The 17,743-nt window shown below is 35.5% G+C and overlaps 1 protein-coding gene across 1 annotated transcript; it reads right to left on the reverse strand.

Moving 5' to 3' along the window:
- Window positions 1–11,101: 11,101 nt before the first annotated feature.
- On the reverse strand, window positions 11,102–17,268 carry LOC150098498 (uncharacterized). Its single transcript, XM_090405376.1, has 2 exons — window positions 16,827–17,268; window positions 11,102–16,507 (listed from the first exon to the last, which is right to left on the reverse strand). The coding sequence occupies exon 2, from the start codon at window positions 15,631–15,633 to the stop codon at window positions 14,422–14,424; it is 1,212 nt and encodes a 403-aa protein (XP_090261502.1). The 5' UTR covers window positions 15,634–16,507; window positions 16,827–17,268; the 3' UTR covers window positions 11,102–14,421.
- Window positions 17,269–17,743: the final 475 nt, after the last annotated feature.

The following is a 17,743-nucleotide window of genomic DNA, read 5'->3' on the forward strand; positions in this document are numbered from 1 at the left end:
ATTCATGACGTCTCTCGAAATCGGATGGTTTCAGTTCCTGTACGTGTTGGATTTTGTAAGGATACCTCTTGAGGACGATCCTGAGTGATTGCCACACAGTCCCGTACGAAATGCCAGTTGGTCTTGAAATTTGACGCGCACTGCATTCCCCATGTGGGAAGCTGCCGATTGTGTGTCGGTCTCTCTGTTCGACCTCGTGCACAACTGCAATAGTTTTTCTGGATCTCCTGCTTCTTGCATGTGCTTCCAAACTGCCAGTGTCCTCAAACCTTTTCATCATAGCTATCAGTGAGGAACAAGACATCGGTCCCTTTCCACTTCTAATACCCAGCATCGAACGATAGGTGCGCAAAGCCGCACTTGCACATTCGGAGTTCTGATAATACGGCTTAACTAAAAGTGCTTTATCTCGTAACGATAACATGCCTCACCTTGGCAGAACGTTTAACTTCGGTAATAAGCGTTAAATGCTGAAAGTTTAACTCAGTATTCACTACATCTGAAATTTACGTACCTCACGGTTTAAATAGCGACAGGAGCTCCGAGACTTTTACAGCGCCACCTGTCAGTGAGAAATGTAACTATTCTGGCAATAAAATTTTTCGTTATTAAAAAAAATCCCATGTCTTTCTGTGCATTTCTGTGAAAACCGCATCGTGCTACTATCTATACTTTTCGAATTATTGAATTTTTACTTTTTTCTGTTACTTTTGGATCACCCGGTATTCAATAAAAAGTTAGGGAAGATTAGCTGATTTATAAAGTACTATCTCCCATAAAGGGGGATAGACGTAAACCATCGAATCTGTTTAAGTTAGGAGAGTGAAGTAAAGTTTCACATGTTTCTTTATAAAGACGATCACAGTCAAAAAGGCAGGAACTATTAAAACACTGGTTCATCGGTCCCACTCCTTTTGTTCTTCAGATGATCTATTACAGAAAGAACTGCAATATATTACTTCTTCCTTTCTATCTAATGGATATAAGAATTCCTTCATCAAAAGAGCTTTGAGCAGTTTTAATGTCTTCCTCTTCAAATACAGAAGAAATAACGCACATTCCTATTTCTTATGTACAAGGCATAGCAAAAGTTTTATAACCACTGAATATTTTTGTTACCTTTTGACTGTTCAGAAAAATCTCCTCCTTTCTTACTTCTCCTAAGAACAAGCTTCCACATCTTAATTATCCAGGTGTCTATCAGATTCCTTGCTCTTGTGGATTCTTATTTTGGACAAACCGGAAGATCTGCCGCTATTCGGCTAGAAGAACACCAATCTTATACTGAACCTGAACAGTCTGGACTTGCAGAACATGCCATCACCAATAGACATAGAGTTCATTGGAAAAAGGCGATAACTGGGTGTATTACCATCTTGTATATGGATAGTTTCTTCTGAGTATCCAGTTTACTTTTTCTGATGATCATGGGGTAGAGCTGCGCTATTACTTTGGATATTTTTGAACTTGTGTTTTTTGTGACTGGTGAATTGCAGTTTTTTTATCGAGAATTATGCCGAGATATTTGACTGTATTCTGCCATGGGATCTTAACTCCTACTAAATGTATATCTTCTTTGATTTGAGGCTTCTTTCTAGTGAACAGTATGGGTGAGCTCTTCTGTGGGCTTGCTTGGATCCTCTAGTCCATCAACCATTTCTCTAGTGTGTGAATACTATTTTGGAGTCTTTTGATAGCTAGTTTGGGGCTGAGAGATCTTGCTAATAATGCAGTAGCATCTGAATATAATGCAGTGATTGTTGAGCTTGGGTTTTGAGGGACATCAGCTATATAGATAGAAAACAGCAAGGGGGGGCCCAGGAGTGAGCCCTGCGGCACTCTCGCCAGGACCTTGCGTCTGGTTGACACAGTTTCATTTATTTTGACTTGCATGAAATCTGTCTTTGAGGTATGAGTGAATTATTTTAACTAGATTAGTAGGCATATTGAATGTGATGAGCTTGTAGAGAAGACCCTGATGCTACACCTTATCAAAAGCCTTCGCAGCATCTATAAAGACTGCAGCTGTGTGAAGGTTCCGGTTGAAGCCTTCGGAGATGAATTCGATCAGCCTGTGGATCTGCTGAACGATGGTGTGGTTTTTTCTAAATCCAAACTGCTCATTTGGAATTATACCTAGTTTATCCGTTTCTGATTGAAGTCTTGTAAGGATTACTTTTTCTGCGATCTTTCCAAGGCTTTCTTTCTCCCCTTCAATGATAACGTCCAAGAGTTAATTAAATCTCATTCTGAAGAATTGAGCGATTCCGACCTGCCAAATTTAGATGCACAGCAGGAAGGTGCCGAAGAATATGAAGAAAATTTCACCACTGATAGTCAGCCAAAAGAGATTTCACAAAAACATTTTGAAAATATTTTTCGTACAATGAAGTTTTTAAGCAGCAATGCTTTGAGGCTGACACTTATGAAGAGAGAAGCAGCTAAATTAGCAGAAGAGTGGAAGAGACAATAGGGCCATAACGTAGGTTGTATGAAAGAAACAAAATGCCTGAATTGAGCCAAACTATGTTAGCTCAATTCTTTGTTAAGAAGTAGAATAATAAAATTTATATTCTTAATATGTTTTATTGTCTTTCAGCTTGATGGTTTTCCTTTAACTAGGCCCTGAGACATACCTTAATTCTTTTATAAAAAAAATTAAGGTTCAAAAAAAAAAAAAAAAGAAATTTCAGGAAAGAATTATACATTTTCCCATAGGTTATTATATTCCATCCCCTGATCAAATAAATTCAAATCTAACACCAGTATTAACTGCCTCACTAGCTACCTTGTTACAAGAATTCAGCATGACAAATCCTTCGCCATCCTCCAAGAAAAGATTCCTACAAGATACCCACTCAATTCTGACAACCCTCAATAATGAATAAAAGAAAATTCCATCCCAATTCTCTCATGATCACTGCATGGAACGCCAATGGACTGAGTAACAAAATCCTAGAACTGCAAGAGTTCACTCACAGACGCAATCCTGACATAATACTAGTAAATGAAACACATCTCAGGCAAGCTAATAACCCCAAGTTACGGAACTATATTGTGTACAAAACGGATAGAACTCACCAGCAGTGGAGGAGGAACAGCCATATACATTAAAAACTACCTATGCCACAATGTTCTGACCAATCCACAAACCAAGAACCTAGAGATAACAGGCATTGAGGTTCATACCAACAATGCTGGCAATATCAAAATCTATGCTGTATATAATCCACCCAGCATTCCATTACTGGTATTAGACTTGGACACCATTCTTGGCTTCACAGACTCCATCATCATGGTTGGTGACTTTAATGCCAAACATACAGCCTGGTATAGCTCCACAATCAACGAAGGTCGAACTCTAAACTACTACTCAACACAAAATCCTATTGTTTTAGCCGGACCCACAGAGCCCATCCAACACAGCTCAGCTGGAAGCTCAGATGTACTTGACATGGTCATCCTTAAAAACATCAGATATCAATATCAGCTGGAAAGATTAAATGAACTTTCATCCGATCACAACCCTATTCTACTTCAATTCGGTACACAAGAACAATTCTCCCCTCCACTCTTTCATATCTTGGGACAAACTCTCCAGAATTCTCCCTGATCGCATTGGCCCAGTCACTGCTATTCATGCTAAAGAGGAGATAGAATTTGCTGCAAACAATCTTACCAGTCAAATCAAAAAAGCAATAAAGTCAGTTACCTAAATCACAGTCTTTCACCCTAGTGGTTGGATCCCCGAGGAAATCATGGATTTAATTAGACTGAAAAACAAAACCAGAAAGAGGTACCATAACACAAGAGCACCACAAGATAAAACAAATTTGAATAAATTAAACAGACAAGTCCGAGAAGCCCTCCAAAAACATCGAAACCAAGACTAGGAATCTAAGCTAACGAAACTATACCCACAGGACAACTCCATTTGGAAGGTTCTGAGAACCTTCTGCACTAAAATACAACTTTTACCCCCAATTCAGACCAAGAAGGGAATAGCCCATACTGACAAGGAAAAGGCAGAGAGCTTGGAAACTCAATGCAACCCCTCTTATGAGAATTTGAACATCAGTGTCATCTACAAGATTCACCACCGAGTCAGGCAGGCCATAACACAACAAAAGGATGACCTAGAACCTGTCACACCCACTTCTCTAACAGAAGTTATAAATATCATAACCCACCTAAACAACAATAGAGCTCCAGGTTCAGATGGGATCACAAACAAAATGCCATCTTCAGACTGAAATATTTTCCCTTAACGTGGAAGATAGTGGATGTCACGCCAATCTTGGAAAAAACACCCAGCTTCCTGAAAGCTAGATGAAGGACGTACCAACTGGTCGCCAACACGCGAAATCACGTGCTTTAGAGATAAAATTTCTCAACTGTTATACAAGCAAAATAGTTCCCACTTTAAAAATTACAATGATCATAAAAGAGAAGTTAATTTTCCGACGTGTAATAATAAACAACTCATCCCAGAAGACGGATTGATTACCCTATTATCGGAATGGATTCTCCTGTGACATGCACAGGTCTCGAATCTGTGGGCGTACTATAGCAGACGACATAAATTTTGGCGGTAAAAATTTGGAACAAAGTATACATAGTGTACATGGAAGTAGTGTAGTATGCCATTAAAAATAACTTTATAAGATGTTTTAAATCGGTAACTAAATTATTTCATTCTGGTGAGTGATTTTTTAAAATAGTTAGCCATAAAAATGTATAGATAGAAAATTTTTAAAATCTGTAGCATTTATTTTTAAGATGTATATAGGCGCAATAATCGAATTTGGGTATCGAAAAAAAATGACGCACTAATCGGGGCGCATTAATCGAAGGATTATTGTATCTTCTTTGTCTCTGGTGTTTATGTTTATATTTTCTTTTAAGATTATCATTCCTGCAGCGTCCGCGCTGTTAGCCTAGTGGCTTTGCGCTTCGCAACCATATGCCTGGGGAAGACTGTCCTGCGTTCGATTCCCGTCGCCGACGTGAGGAGCTTAAGGATCTTCCTCAGCCATAGCCAAGTTAGCCGGTCTTGGGCGTGGACAGCAGAATTTTCCCCCTGCTTGACTGGGGTTTTTCATTTGCAAACTGGCCCCGTGAACACACGGATCTACAGCCATAAATACTTAACCCCCGTGAGGGTGCTCAACTAGCCCCAATAGGGAAGAAAAGGGATTAAACTCCATATGAATAAATAAAATAAATTCCTGCAGCATCTTGTAAAATTGGTGCTGATTTTACATGAAACATCAAATTTTTCTCGTACTGTTCAATGCGTGCAATGTACCTCTTATTTTAGCCATTGTGGCTGTCTTTTGCTTCAGTTCCTCTAATACTTCATCAATAGGTCGTACTGCAATATTATATCTCTGTATGAGGTTAATTCGGATTTTCGTGTTTTCCAGCTTCTTTTCCTTAACGTTTTTCAAATTGCTCACGTCTGCACTGAGTTTAAGAAGTTTATTCTCCAGGCAATGCTTCATTTTGGTTCCTGAGCCTTACTGCTTTTGGGTTCACTAATCTTATAGCCTAATTCAGATGTTACTATTGAGTACATAAGTTGATTCGTTTGTCCAATAGTTCCAGTAGGAATAGCCCTTGCAGCTTTATTGGCCTCTTGGAGGAGTTGCTTCAGTTTTTGTTGAGGTACCTGTCTCAATACTGGAAGCCTAACTCGTTCCTGGTTGCTGTTCATTTGCTCGATAATTTTTCTTGAGATTTCTTATTCCTTATCTGATAGCTTCCTTTCAACTATTTGTATATTTTCAAAATTTTCAGCATTCTGTAAGTTGGAATCTGGTTCTGCTCCATTCATATTCTTGGTCACTTCAGGGTCAGTACAGTCTCCTTTTACAGCTTGAGGTTTCAGTGCTTCCAACTCAAGTTCACTAAATACCTTGCGCTTGATAATGAAGCTGCGTTGCTGCATTAGCCTTTCGAATGAAATTTCCGAATTTGGGTGTCGTTCAAGCCAAAGTTCGAACATTGGTTTCTGAAATCTCCTAACTGAAGGGTTTGAACTGTAGAAGCACTGCATGACTTGTCGATTTCAGCCATGCTCCACTTTTTCCTAGTAATTACTTTCGAGTTCTGTGGATCTTGCTCCTGTACCCCATTTGTTACTGGATGTCCAGGAGGCCTAACATCCAGTACGGTCCTTGGTAACCCGCACGCGACCGATGCAGTATCGAGTTCTGATTTGTCTTCACCATCTTTAACTGGGATTGGGCAGGTGCATGAGATGAAAAGATAGGAAAGAATTTACCCTAGCCCTCGAATACTCTAATAGCATTGGGGGGGGGGGGAGCAAGATGAAAAGAAATACAGAGGGAAAGAGGAGTAGGGACCAGTCTACAGATAATGTCTTCTTCTTCTACGCGTTATTCCCGCTTCCTATGCAGGGTCCGCGTGTTACTTGAGATGCGACTTCTTGTTAGTACTACTCCCAACCGACCCGTCGCCTGGTCTGCCGCTGGGGGGGGGGGTATATTTTTGACTGTAGAGGCGTATGTTCACGGGGCCAGTTTGCGGGATGAAAAACGCCAGATAAACTGGCGGAAAAAACCCTACTGACCGCGCCCAAGACCGGCTAACTTGGCTATGCCTAAGGAAGATCCTCAAATTCCTCACGTCTTCAACGGGAATCGAATCTGGGACACTCCTTCCCCAGGCATATGGGTGCGAAGCGCAAAGCCACTAGGCTAACCGCGCGGTAGTCTACAGATAATGTAACAGAGGTATATTACATGAAGTAAGGCGTGGTCCAGCTTCAGATGCCTATGGTTTACCATACCCTATCACTAAAGTGAGCCCTTGAGGTATATATATATGTGTGTGTGTGTGGAAAAAAATCATAGGCATTAAAATAGGAAATAAAGAATTAACCAGCCCAGTGGCGGTCCAAGGGTATTTGCTGCCCGGGTGCAAACTTTTATCGACCCCCCTCCCCCTTAAAAATAACTAAAAGAAATTACATGTAGCATTTACTACAATGAATAAAATATAAAATAACAATTTATGCAAACCAAAAGTTACATGTCTTATTTATTAAAAACATAGACTACATAGTTTCGTATAGTTATTTTTAACATTGTTTCAAAAACAAACAAAAAAAAAACAATTATTTCTTAATATAAACAAAGATTAATTGTACATGCCTTTATGTAAAATTTACTTGACATGATTTTTTTGTAGCAAAATCATTTATTATATCCTCCATATCTAAATTAGTAGGAATTTGATGTTTATGCTAATAAGACTTAAATTGTTGAGTCTATCCTGTGTCATTGTACTGTGGAGATGACTTTTTATCATTTTCAGCTTTGAAAACTATCTTTCGCCAGTTGTAACAGTCACAGGTATTGTTAAATAAATTCTTAGTGTTATTGACAAATTAGGGGAAACACTAAGATCATTCGAAAATATATACTCAAGTACCGAAAATGCGTTAATATTCGGATTAAGACAGATTAAAATATTTTCTATTTCCTCACATAATTCCAAGGAGTTTATATCAGAATCTTTACCATCTGTCAATCTTATCTCCAAATCTTTACGATATTTTAATTTTTCTTTTTTCTTCATTGGTTTAATAAATAAATGTCATTTAAAAATTCAAAACATCATTATGTTCTTTCAATAATGTAAATCTTTCATCAAGTTTTGAAACAGCTGTATCAATTATAACTAAATAAAAATTGGCTTTGAAATTTTGTTCTTGCGATTCAATAACTTCATCTTCACGTTCATACGAGAATAATCTTTTTGTTTTCCGAGGTCTGACTATTGGCATACAAAGAAAAATTGGATCACAATCCCCTGTATTTGCAATTTCGGTTGTTTCCCCTAACATATTTTTGAATGTCCCATCGGTTCTACAATCCTTTAAATAATTTTTTAGGTCTGTCAACATTTTCATTATTGTAGACATAATTACGTCCAGTTTTTGCATCAAATTACTTATGACATTAATTTTCGATAAGATTTGGTGCCATATAACAAGAGAACATATGAATTTAAAAGATTTAATTTTTTATAATAATGATTCAGCTTCGTTCCTTGTGTCGCTATCTCTTGATTTATCTTGATATAAAATGAATAAAAGCATCGTATATTTTTTCTAAATTATACTTTAAAGCTTTTACAGCGTCTAAGCGACTTGATCATCTCGTATTGCCAACTTTTTTAACAGTAAAACTTGGGCATTCCTATTATAAAATTTTCCGATAGGCTAATTTAGAAAAAAAAATTATATATTTCCTGAATTAATGAAAAGCGTATGAGCGGCACATGGTACGTGAAACGCTCTCGGGTTGATATCTAATACTCTCTTTTGGAGACCCTGATTTTTGCCCTTCATGTTTGCCCCGTTATCATATGCTTGAGCACGTAAATCGTAAAGATTTATATTTTATGATTGCTAAAAATCGACAACAAAATTTGTTAAACCTTCACCTGTTGAGTTAGTAATTGAATAAAATCCTATTTTTATTTTCTTGTTGTCATTATCGAGGTAAACAAATCTTACAACAATACTGTCCGCGCGGTTAGCCTAGTGGCTTTGCGCTTCGCAACCTTATGCCTGTCGCCGACGTGAGGAACTTAAGGATCTTCCTCAGCCATAGCCAAGTTAGCAGGTCTTGGGCGTGGACAGCAGGGTTTTCCCAACAGTTTATCTGGGGTTTTTCATCCCGCATGCAGGCAAACCGGCCCAGTGAACACACGGATCTACAGCCATAAATACTTAACCCCTCTTGAGGGGGCTCAACTCGCCCCAATAGGCACCGGGGAGAAAAGGGAGGGAACTCCCTATAAATAAACAACAATACTTAGATTTTCGTGAGATGTGTCTGGAGTGGCAAATTAAATATTAATTTAAAATATATTTAAATTAATTTTAGCATATTTAACAATATTAGATTTTATTTTTTCTCCAATTATTGAAATTATTTCATTTTGCATTTTTTCGCCTAAATAATGTGGCATTATTTAGGCGAAAAATTTTTACTTTTTTAAAAGATTATTACATTAATTTTAAAAAAATAATGTAATTAATTTTTTAAAATTAATTACATTAATTTTAAAAAATTACCGTTGCTACTTCAAAAAGTTTAGTACTGTTACCTATCAAAGCTAAATTTTGTCTGAAAGCTAAAAATTGAACTGTATAAATAACCCTTTCTATTACCGATTTACAACGATTTTTTTTCTAGTTTTATTAATTGTTCATTTACCGCATCTATTGTATTATTATTTATAAATGATTTTTTTAAATTGATCCATGACTTGTAACATTTGATATGTGCTTCGCTTTTTTCATGACGCTCTAATGTTCTCGATAAATGTTGCCAATCGCAATAACCAATTGCATCATTGAACGCATTAATTTTATCGTTAAATCGTTTACAAGGAAAACAATATACTGAATTTTTGCATTTAGAATACAAAAACCAATTTCCGTGTATCTTTTCGTTATTACTTAGTAATCGTTTATAGTAATAATCTGCTGAAAACGATCCGGTTTTTTTTTTTTTTTTTTTTTTTTTTTCATCTTCTGGAAAATCAATATCATATATTTGTTTTGGTCCAACATCTCTTAGAATCATTTTCAGATTATCTGTTATTTTTAAAGGCCACTTTCCTGGATCATCAAAATCATGCTCAAGGATAGAATTCATAAGAGAGTTTTCGGTTGTTATACTTGTATTGCACACGCTTTTGTCACCTGTTTCTTCCGGTGAACTGAGTGAGCTGTTGAGAGTTTCAAAAGTGAAAGATGAATTTTCTAAGCATCGTTTTTTAGCAGCTATAGAATCTTCAGTTAAATGTATGGCAGAAGAAGAAGAATCTTCAAAATTTTCTCGAGCAACTGAAGATTTGTCTGAAGATGTAGATGCAAAATAATTGGAAATAGGAGTCGTAATTTTTTTTACATTTTCTTCTTTCTGTGCGCTTCGTTTTCTATATTCTGCTCCAGAAAATCTTTTTCTTCCATCGGACATCTAAAAGTAAGGGTTGTTAATATTATATTAGTTAAATTTTGCGATGTTGGATATACCAAGAAATGAATATTATTGCTATTAATGATTATACTGCATTGTATAATCCGAATGAGATATTAGCTACATAAAATAAATATTTGATATTTGTTTCTTGTCGCCCAGGTGCGGTGCACACTCCGGTTGGCGTGGCCCTGAATCCTTTTGTATGCTGACGATCAAGTTATTTTCGCTGAAAATGAAGACCAATTACAGAAAAATCTACACGTATTGAACAAAACAATAGAACAGTATGACATGAAAATCTCAATAAAATAAAACGAAATCAATAGAATTTCAAGGTAAAGAAATTAAAAGATGCAAACTAGTCATCCATAACAAAGTAATAGAAAAAGTGAACAAATTTAAATATCGAGGAAATTACATAAGCTGCAATGGAGAAATCAACTTTGCATATAAAAAGCAAAAATTCCTAGAAGTCATTGGAACTTTGAATAGACACTTCAGTAAACAGATGTCTAGAACAACCCAAATAAAACTATATAAAACAATAGCCAAACCAAATCTGAAATATGGCAGTGAAACATGGACTTGAGAACAAGCTAAAAGACAAGTGGAAGCTGCAGAAATGAAGTTCCTAAGACTGCTCGCAGTCTATAAAAAGAATAGACAAGATAAGAAATGAAGAAAACAGTTATCCATAATTAACATAACAGAAGACATCACAAACTATAGAAAGAGCTGGAAAAACCAAATTGAAAGAATGAATGAGGACAGATGGCCAAATATTGCATCGAAATGTAAACCAAATTGACACAGATCAAGAGGAAGACACAGGAGGAGATGGGCAGAAGACTTTTTAAACCCTTGAAAACATTACAGGCAAACAATTGCCTAATATGGGAAGCTAAAAAGAAGATCATTCTTAAATGATTTTAATGCTGTTGTTAAAAGACTAAAGCAAAGATAAAATTGTGTCATTTCCACTGTGAAATGAAACTGTCATTGCAATATTTATGCAAACTGTGATATTATTCTTTAATGAGTTTGTAATTAATTCTGAACAATAAGAAGACAAATACTGCAAAAAAGAATGTTATTTAATAAATACATGAAGTAATGTTAATTACAGAACTATATTTAAAAAGAATGCTAAGCCAAAAACCATAAAAGCACATGAAATAATAATCTCTAACTCAAATGTTCTAAATTTAATATTCAGTATTATTCTTATAACATTATAATTTAGCCAAACATAAAATACAAACAACGTGTATTTTTATAGAGTACATTGTATTTTATACATGGAGAAATCAGCAACAATCTACCTAAAACAAATGTGATAATCCTACAATGAATAATAACAAGAAATTAACAGGGGCAGCTCATATAGGCACTGTGGAACTGCAGCACCCCAATTTTTCTTGATATATAAATATATTTATTAATTTATTTATATTTGCTTGTAATATTTAATTTTATCATTAACAATCCTACACAATTCTCTTGTATAAAAAATAACAATTTAAAGGGCAAAGGATGCTAGTAGCACTGTGTTTAGCACAGTGCCCTATTGCTACATATGCACGTCATAGTGAGATGCGAGCTATTAGCGTACTGTGGCACTGTCCGTCGTGCAGTTCCACTTTTTTTTTTTTTTTTTATCGTAGTAGAGTGCTTGTAGCGCTTATCTGTTTACTCCATCTCTTTAAATATTTGGACATTACAATTAAAGGAATGGATTTTATATGTAAGTAATTTTGAATTATATCAAACCGTATAATTTTATCAATAATAAACAATATTTTTCATGTTTAATTTTTTTTTTAATTTTTACCATAATTTTGATATTTTATCCAAACATGTATGCACTATACTTACAGTGTGTATGTATATTTTGAAAGTTGCAGCACCCCCACAATTTCAAGCCACGAGCCACCACTGCAAATTAATTAACTCATAAAACATTACATCAGCATTAACAATACTCAGACCATTGCTTCGATCTTTCAAATTATTTGGACTTAGAAAAATTATGCTATTGAACAGGTGATTTTTACATTTTTTTATATGAATGAATGCTTCCATTAGATAATTTGCTTCAGAAAAATCCTTAATTACAAGAAGATATAAATTAGTGCTTAAATCATATTAAAATAATCTAAAATTACAAAATATTACAGATGAGAAGTTTTTGGTAAAAGGGGAAATGAACAGCACTTGGAATGAATCAAAAAATAGCTTGAAATAAAAACACAATATAATTATCACAGAAACTACTGTATTATTTAAGAAAAATTTTTGGGGTAAATATATACTATCTACCAATAATTGTCTGAATACTTTAGCAATTTACTTTTGATATCAGCAAGTGAATCCTAATGTTGGATATGTCTACCTTTAGCTTTTGTCACCTCCTGCTTTCCACCATATTCCACCTGATATTGCAGCCAATATCAGGTGGAATTTTCCTTCATCAAAGCAGCACCTAGTTTAGCAACAAACTGAGAATGTGCTGCTCTGAACCTCAATTACTGCTCCAATTTGTCCCTCAGGTGTTCAATGGAGTTAAGGTTAGGACTCTGCCCAGGCCAGGGCATCCAGTCAATCCCCAATCTCTTCATACCATTCTATAACACATGCAGCTTTGGTGCATGTAGCATTGTCCCCTTAAGAGTAACATGGGGTCCATTCTATAAAACTCCACAGTGTAGGTGGCACCTGATTATCCAGAATATCAAGCTACTGAGCTGCTTCATAGAACCTTGGACAACCAGTGATCTCACTCCAAACCAGCTGAATACACCCCACACCATTGCTCCTCCTCCACCAAACTTTACTGTGGGTATAACACACTGTGGTAAGAAGCATTTACAAGGCTGCCTCCACACCCTGTCCTCAGATTGGATTTAGGTGAACCTTGACACATTCTTCTGGAATACCCATTTTTCAGTGGTCAATTGTCCAGTTCACATGCTCTTTGTACCAGGCCAGATGAGCCACCTTGTTCATTGTTGTGATGTTCAGCTTTAGTGCAACTGCTCTTCCATGAAAACTCAGTAAATGAAGTTGTTTTCATACATTATCAGTGCTCACCATGGTGTTAATGGAGCTCTGGAACTCCTCAAGGATAGTCTCTACCAATTACAGCTAGTTTTTGTGTGCCACCCATTTTAAACCCCCAAGTCCTTCTTGGTCATTATTGGAGGCTGCCTTGCATGTTTACCAATTGGTGATCATATTACCAGTCACTTGATTGGCATGATACCTCTCCAAAAATTGCTGAGTTAAATGTCATCTCGACATACCACACTATTCAACTGCTATGATGAAATACTGCTTTCTACTATCTATACACCAGTTTTAACAAACCTGAAATATTCTATAACTTCAAATAACAGCGGTCTTCAGACAATTATTGGGAAATAGTGTAACTTAAGAATAATTGAATTTAGAAAATAACTAAGTTTCTGTATAGGGAAAAGACAGAAATTTTCTCATTAAGAATTCACATTTATTTCCATGAGATCAAGAAATGCCTGACTTTGCTACACTTTCTCTAATCATAATGTTCTCAGACATGAAGGAATAAAAGTCTTGGTATTAATTTACACATAATGCAAGCAAGTAGCTTCTCCTGAGTATGATATACAGATTTAGAGTGCATTTTAAATGACTGGCTACAACAAAAGCAAAGAGAATTTCAAAAGTTATGCATTAGTCTTCTTTGAACAATGATATAGGTAACCTTGCATGTGAAATAAACAATATTTAACTTAATTTATTTTCAAAATTGGTTGGCACTTTTAAGAAAAACGTTCTTCATTTCTTTTAAACTAAGTTAAACTAACATGATGTACCCCATGGACAAGTAATTAAAAACCTTAATAAATAATTACACAGAAGCATTTTGTGCAGTGAATTAAAAAATGCCATTTCATATAACTTTATTTGGTAAACTATTATCTACATTTTACACAAAAGAATGTTTAACCTAGAATTGCCATTTAGCAGGTTACCAGTGTGTTATTAGTAAGGAATGATTTTTCAACTCAGTCATGTATATCTCTGCAAATGTTTTCACAAGAAAATAGTTTCACAACTATGTGAATTAATAAGGCCTTTGAATGTTACTTAAGTGCATTTATGTCTTGCAACAAGTTTCAAAAGGAAATTATCTCATCTAAATATGAATTAATGAATGACTTCTCAAATTGTTGAGGTTGAAAATGCTTTACTGCATCTTGCACAAGAGAATGGTTTCTCTTGAGTCTGAACTGAAAAATGTTTTTTAGGTTACTTATCTCTGAAAATTCTTTGCCACAAATTTCATGGCGTTGTTACTTGTAGCAAAGCTTTTTCCACATCATGTGGAAAAAGCTTTGCTACAAGTTTCACAAGCTTATGATTTCTCATTAGTATGAACTAAGAAATGAGTTTTTAAGTTACTTCTCTGTGAAAATGTTTTTCCACATCTTTCACAACAGAATAGTTTTTCATGAGTGTGAACTAAATAATGAGTTCTTAAATTAATTCTCTGCGAAAATGCTTTGCCACATCTCTCACAAGAGAATGGTTTCTCATTAGTATGAACTAAGAAATGGATTTTCAAAGCGCTTGATTGTGAAAATGCTTTTCCACAGATATTGCAAGGAAATGGTTTCTCCTGAGTGTGAACTAGTGAATGTTTTTTTAAATTAGATTGCGAGGAAAATGCCTTGCTACAAGTTTCACAAGAGAATGGTTTCTTCCCAGTGTGAACTAATAAATGATGTTTCAAGGCACATGACTGTGTAAATGCCTTCTCACAAATATTACAGGGGAATGGTTTCTTGTGAGTATGAACCAAGAAATGAGTTTTTAAATTGCCTCTCTGTGAAAATGTTTTGCCACAAAATTCACAAACAAATGTTTTTTTCTCAGTGTGAACTATTGAGTGTTTTTTCAAGTCATATTGTGTGGAAAACCATTTGCTACAAGTTTCACAAGTGAACTGTTTCTCGTGAGTGTGAACTAAGGAATGGATTTTCAAATTGCTTGATTCAGAAAATGTTTTGCCACAAGTAGTGCAAGAAAATTGTTTCCCCTGAGTATGAATGAGGAAATGTCTTTTCAAATCAGATTGTCTGGCAAAAGCTTTGTGACAAGTTTCACAAGAGAATGATTTGTTCTTAGTGTGAATTTGCAAATGTCTTTTGAAATTAGATGGCTCATTAAAGGCTCTGTGACAAGTTTCACAAGAGAATGGTTTCTCATTAGTGTGAATAAGCAAATGTCTTTTCAAATCAGATTGTCTGGAAAAGGCTTTGTGACAAGTTTCACAAGAGAATGGTTTGTCCTTAGTGTGAACTCGCAAATGTCTTTTCAAATTAGATTGTTCATTAAATGCTCTGTGACAAGTTTCACAAGAGAATGGTTTCTCATTAGTGTGAATAAGCAAATGTCTTTTCAAATCAGATTGGCTGGAAAAGGCTTTGTGACAAGTTTCACAAGAGAATGGTTTCTTTCCAGTGTGAAGTAGTGAATGTCTATTCAAGACAGACCGTGTAGAAAATGATTTGCCACAAGTTTCACAAGAGAATGGTTTCTCATGATTGTGAATGAAGAAATGCATTTTAAAAGTGCTTAACTGTGATAATGTGTTGTTGGAGGTATTGCAAAAGAATGGTTTCTGCTGAGTATGATTAAGTGAATGTTTTTCAAAATCAGATTTGGAAAATGCTTTCCTTCAAGCATCATACATATACAAAAGTTTGAAAATGTCCTACATCATTTCATAAAATGATGGTTTAATGCCAGTGCAAATTAATGAATGAATTATCAGATCACTTGAGTAGCTAAAAGTGTTACCTTTTGTGCAGAGTGAAACAAGCAAATATTTTCAAGTCAGATCATGACATCATGATCTAACTTGAAGTGCTATTTTGACCTTATCACAGTTTTTACAAGAAAATAAACGAATGTCCACTCAAATTACATTTTCTCAAATGAGCATTGCGAGAGTTTTCACAAGAAAATTGTTCCGCCTTAGATTACTTTTTAACTGACAGTTGTGCGAGTCTTTTGCAGCATTTTTCACAACGAAATGTTTCGAATGAGTATGATCTATTACATGACTTTTCAGCGCCTTGCCTTGATCTCAGAAACACCTCAACATTTTACACAAAACAGAGACTTCTGAGCAGGAACTAATGTCTTTTCAAGCCCTCTATTTGCGTAAACGTTATGCAACACTTTTTCATGAAAAATTTCTACTTTCCGTTCAACTTTCTAATAGATATATTATAAATTGCTTGATGGTTAAAATTCAATTGTTTTTATCATTCATGATACAAAGCCTCATTACTATTACATTCACACATTTTATTATTTAGCTTTTGGGGCACTACGAAATAACTCTGGAACGATTTCTATACTGATATTGATTTATCGACATTTAACCTTTCCTCTTGGGATCTTGAATCAAATTATTTGCAGTTTCTTTATCCCTAAAAATATTAAACGCACATTACAATAAAGGGTCGGAATACACAAAAATTTCCCATAATGAAATAATCCACTCTTGAAATTATTATTTCATTGAACTTGAATTATACAATGTGATATGTGTACTAACACTTGCAATCTCAATAACTGTAACTGGTTACAGTTGCTAAATAATATAAGCATAATCAGAACACTAAGATTATGAGTGTACCAAAATCAAGAACGAAAATTCATTCATTGGCGAAACGTAATTATTTTAACTGATTTTATCAGACATTTGTCTTTCAAATTACTTTGAGATGATGAGAGAAAGGAACTTACACATTATAACTAAAAACATAAATATGTCTACAAACGATTCCCATTTTGAAATCGATCTTTCACGCTGTATTCACCACCCAAACGAATTGAAAATGAGGGTGTCTCCAACAAAGCACAGGCAACGCATTGTCGTGTTTTGGTGAGATGTTAGGCTTAATATCAACGGTTAAACGCGCAAGGAACTTCTAATATTTTCATCCGTTGGCGGCGCGGCGAAACAGGTAGCACACAGAACTGTTTACTTACCGCACGTGTTGAGCCAGCCTTAGATTTGACAAGGCAAATCAATTTTCCCTTTCCTCGACATGTTCTTATGAAAAGGAAACCACCACTATCCTAGAGAAGGGAGCTGTGTTGCATCGTTAAAATTTATCCTAAAGAGAAGGGCCTCTTGTCTTTTACGCCAGCATATCGTCTACTGGTTAATCATCAACATGCGCGAGCTGAACACAACACCTGCCAACTGTACAAGAGCCGATCATTTTGCAAAACAACTCGCATCTTGGCGCTGTAGTCTTTCCTCTCGCAACACTTAGTAAACAGCGTTAAGTAAGCTGTGAGCGCGCGTGCTTTTCGATTGGGTATTTCGCGGGAAATCCGGATCAAGTTACTGGTCACGTGATACAAGTTGAGCGAGGTTTAAAATATTTCAATTTGAAGGAATAAAGGAAAATCAAGCAATACCAATTGACAAAATATCTAATTTTAAACATTACCAATTGACAATGATAATGACAGTTTATTATCGTATTTACTCGAATATAAATCGGACTTTTTCCCAAAAAAATTAAAGGCAAAAAAAAAAATCGTAGTGCGAGATATATTCGGGGATTTTAGGAAACTAAAGTTCTCAAGAAAATTCTGAAAATGATTCTGACCTATCAAGAATCTTCTATTCGCTATCACTACTTCCAGCC

Source organism: Typopeltis vanoorti, chromosome 15 (genome assembly GCF_054136105.1).
Source record: "Typopeltis vanoorti isolate ZY-2024b chromosome 15, IOZ_Tvanoo_1.0, whole genome shotgun sequence".
NCBI lineage: Eukaryota > Metazoa > Arthropoda > Arachnida > Uropygi > Thelyphonidae > Typopeltis > Typopeltis vanoorti.